The sequence below is a fragment of the Peromyscus californicus genome, unplaced genomic scaffold (genome assembly GCF_007827085.1).
Source record: "Peromyscus californicus insignis strain IS unplaced genomic scaffold, ASM782708v3 Scaffold_16__1_contigs__length_79575227, whole genome shotgun sequence".
Classification (NCBI taxonomy): Eukaryota; Metazoa; Chordata; class Mammalia; order Rodentia; family Cricetidae; genus Peromyscus; species Peromyscus californicus.
The window spans coordinates 17159351-17169536 of NW_026294458.1; the positions used below are offsets into that span (position 1 = coordinate 17159351).

The 10186-nt window shown below is 41.6% G+C and overlaps 1 protein-coding gene across 17 annotated transcripts in view; it reads left to right on the forward strand.

Moving 5' to 3' along the window:
• Positions 1-9264, forward strand: part of Dlg1 (discs large MAGUK scaffold protein 1) — a 207644-nt gene extending 198380 nt beyond the window's left edge. For all 17 annotated transcript variants that reach the window (XM_052740547.1, XM_052740550.1, XM_052740551.1 and 14 more), the window contains 2 exons: positions 4016-4107; positions 7603-9264. In XM_052740547.1, the coding sequence (XP_052596507.1) occupies positions 4016-4107; positions 7603-7709 (199 nt within the window). In that variant the 3' untranslated portion in view covers positions 7710-9264. The remainder of the gene's footprint in view (positions 1-4015; positions 4108-7602) is intronic.
• The last annotated feature ends 922 nt before the right edge of the window (positions 9265-10186 follow it).

Genomic DNA, 10186 nt, shown 5'->3' on the forward strand with positions numbered 1-10186 from the left:
TGGAGCATCTGAAAATGCCTCACAGTCTCTTGGTGGATCTACACTGATAAATTTACAGTAGCTTTGAAAGGTTGACATACGCTAATTTATGATTAGCCTAGAACTCTCATTCCTAGAAACATACAACAGAAATGCTTGCTTGTTTTAACCAAACATGCTTGCTTGCCAGCAAAAGTGCTATTCAAATAGCCAACACCTAGAAACTACCTAAATGACTACCACCAGCCGAATACATCAATTACATTTTCATGATGAAACATTTTGCAAAAATAAGCGTGAGCAGTCACCAGCTGTGTACAAATGCATAGAAGAATCTTAAATTTTAATAAAAGATCTCAAACTAAATGTTTGTGTGCTTTGAAATTCCAGGGTTAATCATCTCTTGCAAAACCAAATAAAACTTAGCTTTGAGGATGGCATTCTTGACTTCCAGAGCATTGGTAATGCTCTGCATTGGACCTGAGTACTCAGTGCACAGGTTTGTGACCATTTGTCAAGCTGTAGTATTTAAGATACTACACTTCCATGTTTTTAAAGTTACACTTCAAAAAGTGTTAACAAGAAAAGGACAAAAGGAAAGAAAATCTTACATGTTCTTACACCTAATAAAGTATAATAATAATAATCAAGCAGAGTTTATTCCTAGAATATAAGGCTGGTTTAAAATTTAAAAATCCAGCCGGGCAGTGGTGGTGCATGCCTTTAATCCCAGCACTCGGGAGGCAGAGACAGATGAATCTCTGAGTTCGAGGCCAGCCTAGTCTACAGAGAGAGTTCCAGGAAAGGTGCAAAGCTACACAGAGAAACCCTGTCTCAAAAAACCTAGATAGATAGATAGATAGATAGATAGGTAGGTGGGTGGGTGGGTGGGTGGGTGGATGGATGGATGGATGGATGGATATAGAGAGAGAGAGAGAGAGTATAAAAATCCATCAGAGCACTAAAGGTCCAGCGTAGAGTGCTTGTCCACCATAAACAAAGCCTGGGGTGGGGGTGGCAGGATCACCCAAGAGGATCTCCAAATAGTGATGGATTATGGCAGGATCTTTCTGTTTGGCCTATTTTGGAACTTTGAAATCTTTTGAAGCCTTACAGCTCCCTAGCGTTGGTTTAAAAGGTTAATTTTAGCTCTCAGCATGGTGTCAGCGCCCCATTCCTTTATTTTTAGCCCCATAGCAAGCAGCCATGCATGCATTTCTTCAGCAATCTACATGCAATTTGTAGGCACCAAGGACACAACAGAGACCCTGTCTTCGTGGATGAGGAACTGCCAGCTAAATGATTGCTGTGTCTGACTTAGAAGTACAGTAAGCCACCCCTGGTTATTAAGTAATTTTCAAAGACTGGAAGCCTCAGTGCCTTTCCACAGACCTGCCCCTGCTCCTTGACCGTTGTCTTTTTTTTTTTTTTTTTGGTATCCAGCCCAGGACATTTGAAAGTAGTCACATATATGGGTCTAACTTAGAGATATATTGTACATGACCATAGAATGGCACAGTCTCAGAGAGTACCTGAGAAAAGTTTATCAGGCTGCCTCAGCACACAAACACTCTACAGCAGCAGATAACTGAATAAAAAAATTTTAAATAAAACAGCAAAAATGAGTGTCCAGAGTTACTGAATCATAAGATTCAAATGTAATGTTTAAACAAAAACAAAAAGGTATACAAAGGGGGCTGAAGAGATGGTTTAGCAGTTAAGAGCACTGGCTGTTCTTCCAGAGGACCCAAGTTCAATTCCCAGCAGCCACATAGTTTCTCACAACCATCTGTAATGAGATCTGGTGCAGACAGGACACTGTATACATAATAAATAAATCTTTTTTTAAAAAGTGTACAAAAGTATAGCAAAGAATGATCCTTTCAAAGGAAAAAATAAAATAAATTCCCTGAGACAGACCAGATGTCAAACTCACTACAGACTGTAAAATGACTTTATTACAATACATGATTTTTAAATAAAAAACTATGGGTTTCCATATAACATTCTCATGCATATATATCATTCAGTGCTCATACTCGCCTGTGTTCGCCTCTGTTGTCCCCCTCTTTGTCCCCATAGTATTCTTTCTGCTCTTATGTTATATGATATTTATAACACCTTAAAGATACATAAAAGACAAGGTCAAAGTCACGAAAAGTCTGTCTGGGCAAATTGAAAATATCAGTACGAAAATGTGAAGTTCTGGGGAGCTGGCGATTGCTCACCCTGTAAGAGCACGTACTACTCTTGGAGAGGATCCAACTTAGCTTCCCAGGACCCACTGTAGGCAGCTTACAACAGCCTGTAGCTCCAGCTCTGGGGGACCCAGCATCCTCTTCTGGCTTCACAGACAATGCACCCATGCGCACATACCCATACAGCAACACAAAGACACATAATTGAAAGTAAGATCTTTCCCTTTTATTTCAGTTCTGAGAATGAAAAAAAAAATCAAAAACAAAAAACCCAGTTACTAAAGTAAATGGAAGGATTCAGGTAAATTTGAACAGACAGGAGACTCATCAAACTTAGGATGGAACAATGGAAATTATCAAGTCTGAGGACCAACTAGAAACATTAGAAAAAATTAACAGAGCTTCAAGGAACTGGGAGACGGCATCAGATAGACCTACATGCATTATGAATCCAAAAATGGGAGCAGGAAACAGATTATTTGAAGAAACTTCCAAGATTTTATTTTAAAATGAATATAAATGTCCAAGATGTTGAGTAAAGTTCAAGCAAAAGAAATGAGGTGCCCTGAGAGGCACATTACAGTCAGACTGTTGGAAGACAGTGTTGTACACAACATGAGTGATGACATTGCATCCAAGAGATTTTCCAGTAAGATTGTCAGCAGAGTTCTTGTCAGAAACTTGAAGTCCGAAGGCAGTGAATCGATGCATCAAAAACACGGAAGAAAGAGAGCCTGTCAATCAAGAATCCTACACCCAGCAAGAGTAGGGGAAGGGCCAGTGATCCAGCCCAGCAAGGAGATGAGCTTGCTGCATAAGCCTGGTGTGCATTCAATCCCTGAAACCCATGTGAAGGTGAGGAGAGAAACTACCACAAAGTTGTCCTCACCTCCACATGGATGCCATGGTATGTATGCCCATGTACCATGACACATAGAATAATAAAATTCTTCTTAAATGAGGAAGTCAAGATGTTCTCAGATAAACCAAAGCAGAAGTTGATCACCATTATACCTACCCTACAAGAAGTGTCTAGGGAACTCTGATGCCTGATTGAAATTCTGAATCCTGATTGAAAGAACATTGTACCATAGCCACACGAAATACTCTTCTTCATGCTGAGATACCAAAGGCTTCCTGTCACAAGTGGGACCAAATCCCTTCCTGCATACCCATCATGCCGCTGCAAGAAGATTTAGGATTGGCTTACTACTTCTGTCCACACACACCCAGATTATTTTGAAATAAATGTCATGTGTCATTTCATATATTTGAAGAGTAATTACTGAATTAGAAGCATTTCCACTGCGAATGTGGCATTTAACTACTATTTTTAATATCATATAGTCAGATTTCCTTATGTCATATGTTTACAGTTTTTCCCTCTAACCAAGTTCTAAGTAAGTTTTACTCAGGACAGATGATTAAACTTGTAGTACACAAGTCTTCCTCCCTTTTCTTCTCTCTCATTCCACTACACTTTAAGCAGCGAAGAAGCTAGGTTATTTTACTGTTTCCTCAAGCTGTATTTTCTGGTTGTGCTGTTTGGTGTGTTCATTTACAGTCTGTGAGTTGGTATATAGGCCTATGGATCACGTACCATGACATGCACTGTGAGACTTGTCCGAGGTGAGTGCACTGGCTGCCTTGAGCTGGTGTAGAAAGCGCTGCAGCCCTCTTCCCACTGTGTGTTGGGCAGCAGGCCTGTGGCTGTAGCTGTTCTTAGTGACGGCTACGGTTTGCCAGAGTTGAACTCCCATTATTTTATGTCTTCTCTCATCTTTTTTCAAAGAGTATTACAATATGGTAATCACCAATTTCTAAATTTGTTTGCATAGGGAAATGAATAAGCGCCTAACAGAAGAACAAGCCAGAAAAACATTTGAGAGAGCCATGAAGTTGGAACAGGAATTCACTGAACATTTTACAGGTTGGAACCATGTGTGACAGTGCCCTTTATGAGAGAATTTTGCTCTATCCACATTTACTCGTAGTAACTAATCCTGTAGTTTTCAAAGTAAACTACAAGATCTGTGGGTTTTATCCCACAGAATACTCAAAAGTTAGCCTAGCTGGGAATGGGGAGCCTTAAGATGTCGTGTTCCTATGGTGTGCGTGCAGGAAGAATTCATAATCGACCAGAGGAAACTAGATTTAATTTCACTGCTTCTGTGAAGCCTCGGCCTTCTCTCTTACCCTTTGTAAATTTTGATCTATTCTCCCTGGGCTTACTGAGATAGAACTTACAGAATTCAGAGGTATTCAGGTGTACAGTGTAATATCATATACTTTGTGAGTTGATTTCCACAGTCATGGTAGTACATACATCAGCACAGTTTCTGGTGTGTGGTGTGTGTTGGTGAGGTCACTTGAGGTCTGCTTTGGCTGATGTAGTCACCATGCTGTACATCAGATACAGAAATTGTCTTTGGAGGGTCTTGTTTTTCCCAGTGCTGTGGCCATAGGGCCACATGTCCTCCTGAAAAGAGAAATGTGTATCCTTTGATCAGTTTTCTTCTCCTCCCCCACTCCCAGTCTCAGGGAGCCGTTACTGTACTCATCTAGGAATTCAGATTAGATTCCACAGGTAAATGAGGCCATGGAAAATGGATTTTTGTGTGTCTTGTTTAATTTAGTGTAGTGTCTTGTATATTCGCTCATGTTATCAAAAATGATAGGACTCCTTTTTATGCTGACTACCATTTTCATCATATATATATTTAGATGCCCCGTATTTTCTTTGTTGACAAGTGTATAGGTGGTTTTCATTATTTTGTCTATTGTGAATGTTGAGGTTAATGAAGAATTGCAGGTGTTTCTTTGATACACTGATTTCTTTTTATTTGGGTATATACCCAGAAATGAGATTGTTGGATCATGTGTCTTAGTGTGTTTTCTGCTACAGTAACAGTATACAGTAGAATGGGTATGAGCAATAATGTTTTAGCTGACAGTTGGGAGGACTGGGAATTCAAGCATGAAAGGGATTACAGTTTGTGAGTGCCTCTGTACTGTCTGACCTACAGAAGGACAGCCAGCACACACAGGCTACTAGAGGGCTAGAGGGACTATGAACAACCCCACTGTGGCAGCAACTAGCCCACTGCTGGTACAACAGCTTAGACTTGGCTAGAAAAGAGAGGATCTGGCTGGGTGGCCCAAGGTGGCCCTGAACTCCTGGACTCAAGTGACTCTTTACATTTGCTGCCTGAGTAGCTAGGACCACGACACACAGTACCTCGAAGACCTCATTTAAACTAATGATCACATGAGTTCCAGTAAGTGCTCTGACATCATAAGCCATGTGCTGAAGGCAGAGGGGGTCTGTTTTTTTTTTTAATTTCAGACTTAGAAACCATACGAATATTAGCATAAGAACAGCTCGTGCCCTTTACCCATATTTTCCAAATGTTATCATTTTATCTCTAAAACAGGGGAGTAAGTTACAAATAGATGTCCTTTACTTCTAAATATGTCAATATTTCAAAAAAAAAAGACATTTGAATGTTTGCTTATATCCCTCATATAATGAGAATGCTGCTAATCAAACTCAGGAAATTTAACATTGATAATCTTACCTTTTAATACAGACTTTCCCCAGATATTAGCAGTGTTAGAGTGAAATGACAAAAAAAAATTTTCAGGATCCAATCCAGGAGCATGTATATTGGATCTACTTTAATCTAGAACTACCCATTAGCCTTTATTTATTAGTCAGTCATAACCTTGACATGCTTTCCGAGTGAAAGCCAGTGGGAAGCTTGTGATCTCCCCAGATGTGGGATCTGAGTTTGGAGCACGCCTGTCAAAGAAGCGACACTGTGAGCCTCTGCAGCATGCAGTCTTGGGATGCCATCCTGGACTGTTCCTAGTGGTGGTGGTGTCAGTGGTAATGGCTGAGGTGTCTGTGGCCTTGACCTCTTGCTTTTCCAACCCAGGAGAACCACAACTTACCCAGTAAACAAAGTGTGTGTGTTTCCCAAGGCATACCTCAGCAGCTGCCCTTCACTGCTCGCCACTGTGGCCTGCCCTGTGAAGCATTGTGAGCCAGTCAAGATGAAGCTGGTGTTTGCCAAATGTCTGTGTCTCTGCAGATATTAAAGGATACCTCTGTGTAGCTCAGAATGTGAACTTCTATCACAAAACTGATACTTGCAAACATTATAAAACTTAAAACTTTTGATTACTCCAACAGTCTTCACTACGTAGAAGCTCTTCTTTTGCACATAGATGTTCCTCCTTATGGTACACTTAACCTCATTCACCAGCCAGACAGTGTTACCTAACATCTCATCTCCATTTGGCATTTTATTCCAGATGTCTCAGGCCATCAGAAACTAGACATTATGGTTTCCATACACCTGCTCACACTTAGTGCTAGCCCATGTGGGCCTCACATTTACAGACCTGCCTGGGCCTTCTGAGTGCTGGATTAGTCTCTGTAAGCCACCCACCTGGCTCCATGGAGTCCTCTTTAGTTTCATTAACTCACCTTTGAGCCTTACAGACTAGAGGCTCCAAGTACCCACATAATTAGTTCTTAGTAATCACTGCCATTTTTGTTCTTGTTACTGTTTGTGATTTTTTTTTGTTTTGTTTGATTTTTCGAGGCAGGGTTTCTCTGTGTAGCTTTGGCGCCTGTCCTGGAACTCACTCTGTAGACCAGGCTGGCCTCACAGAGATCCACCTGGCTCTGCCTCCCGAGTGCTGGGATTAAAGGTGTGCACCACCACTGCCCAGCTCTGTTTGTGATTCTTGAGACAGGATTTAGTTGTGTAGCCCCTGCTGACCTAGAATTTATAATCCCCCTGCCTCTGCCTTTCAAGTCGTGAAATTACAGGTGTGCACCATAATACATGCCTGTGTTGCCACTTTTTATTCACACGTTATTTCTTAATATTGATTTTAATAGTTTCTAACTACAAGACCCCAAGTTATGTATATCAGTCCACCTACACCCAGCACCTGTCTCACTTCATACTTCAGCAGAGTACACAATTCAGTCAGCTGTCTTTCCCTACTATCCTACCCCGCCACCATAAGATAACGAGGCTGTGCTTGCTCTCTGTAGTTCCCACAAAAGTTGAGGAAATCATAAATCAGAGATAGAGCATGTGGTTAGCTTGTGCGAGGCCCTGGTTCAGGCTCCAGCACCATCAGATGAGTGGGTGAGTGCGCTAATACAAGCTCAGATGATAGCAACTAAACAAAACAAAAGGTAAAGGAGGATGGCCACGTCTCATCTTTGGTCCCTGTGTGTGTGTGCTGTACACGTAGTGAAATTAGCTGAATGACCAGTTGTTGCCAAGCAAGTAGGAGATCCTTGTGTACAACTGCTTCCAAGGTTTGCCTTCTCCCAGTCCACAGTACTGTTGATGGCAAAGAAAGACAACTCACGGACCCTTGGGACTTTCTGTCGTTACAGCCATTGTACAGGGAGACACGCTGGAGGACATCTACAACCAGGTGAAGCTGGTCATAGAAGAGCAGTCTGGTCCTTATATCTGGGTCCCAGCAAAAGAGAAATTATGAAGATGGCTTTCCTGTTCCTTTCCCACGGTCTCGTTTCTCTCCCCTGTCCTGGAGTCTCTTGAGTCTCCTCTCACACTGACTCAGACCCCTCACGGTTGGCACCTGTGCCCGTTATTGACATCCAGTGTCTCCTTCATGTTGCATCATTGTATTATTCTGTGTTACTCTCGGGGTCCGGCCATTCTTCAGACTGAAGAGGAGTGGCCGGACCAGCTATCAAGGGTTTGGGGAGATGCAAAATTGTGAAATTCCTTAATGTTTAAGGGAAAGTTAACTTTCAGAGATTTTCAGAAAAGCTTTATATGCATTCTTTTCCAGTTTCAGTACAAACGAAGGAAAGGTGGTTTTCACCAGTGACTCAGTGGACCGTGAGCAACAGTGCACGCTTATTTAATAGCATGGTTTGGCCGGCGTCATAGCTCTCAAGTTCTTTCCTCAGTTGACTTCTGGTATTAAAGTAATTATTTCACTAAAGACAAGAAAGATAGGGGTTTTATTTCAAAATGAATGTCTGAGTTAACTCATAATTTCAGGAGGGCTATTTGTTATTCATGAGAGGTCTTTATCATGTGAGCCCTCCCCTAGTCCACTTGCTAGGAAGAACAGTGGTGTGTGCTGTAGTCAGCGTGGGCAGCACTGGTTAGTGTTGTCCATACATTTCCTCATTACAGCTCTGTTGAGGGGTTCAGGGGCTCACCTTTCCACAGACAAGAAAGTTAATGTGGAGCTGTGATAATCATGTCAGTGGGAAGGTGTCCAGTTCATAGCCTGAAATTTTAATGTATGCTTAGGGAGGGGGGCAGATTTTAATGACTATTTTACCCACAATAACTGCCTATTTTGTTATAATAAAATATATATAAATATATATAAAACTTTCTTTAACTAAACTCTGTAACTATGGGAATTATTTTCTTTACATAGTTGCACACACAAACATATATATATATTTAAAATATATTTTTCTTTTGCCACCTACTTCTAACTTTTTGTTTGGTTTTTAAATTAAGTATTAATTGATGAGACTATCTTCCTTAATCATGTGAACTGAAAGCAAGTGTATGGTGGTGGTGAGGAAAACCTAGAAAACTAGACTGCAGGTAGACGTGTGAGCATGTTCTCCTCCTTCCTACAGAAGTTCCAGAGGATTCCTAGGTTTCCTGTCAGTGTTGTGTGCCTGTCGTGGAGTTTGATTTGGGTCCTCCGCCTTTCCTTTTAGTTCTCTCTCCTTAGTAGACGAACAAGCTCCACTCTGGAGATTTCCCAGACATCATCTTGTGTAGCTGCGCTGTACTAGAATTGCACAGGTCTTTACAGCAAACTTGTTAAATTTTAGTGAGAGGCCGAATGCCTTCAGAAATCGGTCTCTCTAGTTCATTATTATCATCATTTGGCTTCCCATTGCTCTTTGGAATTGTTTATTCAATATGTGGTTTTTTGGCAACCTTGTTAAAATTTCTTAAATGAGTACTGGTTTGTAAAAAAAATTACCAACATTATCCATTCCATTTATGAGAAAGAGGAGAACAGCTAATAAACTTTATTGTAAAATCCATATATCAAATGTGTCTTGAATTTTTGGAGGGGTTTTTGTGTTTTGTTTTGTTAAATCAGACTCATTTACCACATTACAAGTTAAAAGACAGGAGGCAGTATGTGTAATTCTTACACTAGATACGGTAGATTGTTCCAAACAAACGCTCACGAAGAAAAGTGAACGATAGCCTGGCGGTGGTGGCGCACGCCTTTATCCCAGCACTCGGGAGGCAGAGGCAGGCAGGTCTCTGTGAGTTCGAGGCCAGCCTGGTCTATAGAGCGAGATCCAGGAAAGGTGCAAAACTACACAGAGAAACCCTGTCTCGAAAAACCAAAAAAGAAAAGTGAAAGATGTTGAGAGCCCCAAAAACCACCTTACAACAAGCGAGGTCCAGCATAAGCCATTTGAAGTGTGCAGTAAGTGGTCACACTCTGAAGAACAGGAAGAGTGTCTCGTGTTCTGAACATTGTATTTGGTTTCTTTCCAGACGTCTGCGGAGCAGAATTGATGGTCGGGTAGCTTGATCTACTGAGACCTTGGGGAGCAGGTGCCGGTATGGTAGAGTTCCTCACTGATTTTCCACAATTCTGTAAACCAGTAGTAGTGGTAATCCACCAGGACTGGGGGGAGCAGCAGAGAGGAATGAGGGCTGGAGTGAAATCACTGGATCGAATGGCTAGCTCTGGTTTCCCATGAAACCCTGCCTTGGGAGGAGACTGTTAGAAGAAGACTGCCAACATCAGCCTCTGATCTCCACAGCCACAGGTGCTTCCACACCCATTCACAATCACCCGTGCACACAAAATCATGGTGCATTGAAAGAATTCCAATTCAATATATGCATTCACCTTTCTTTAAAAAGTCACACCATGGGGCTGGAGAGATGGCTCAGTAGTTAAGAGCACTGGCTGCTCTTCCAGAGGACCTGGGTTCAGTATCC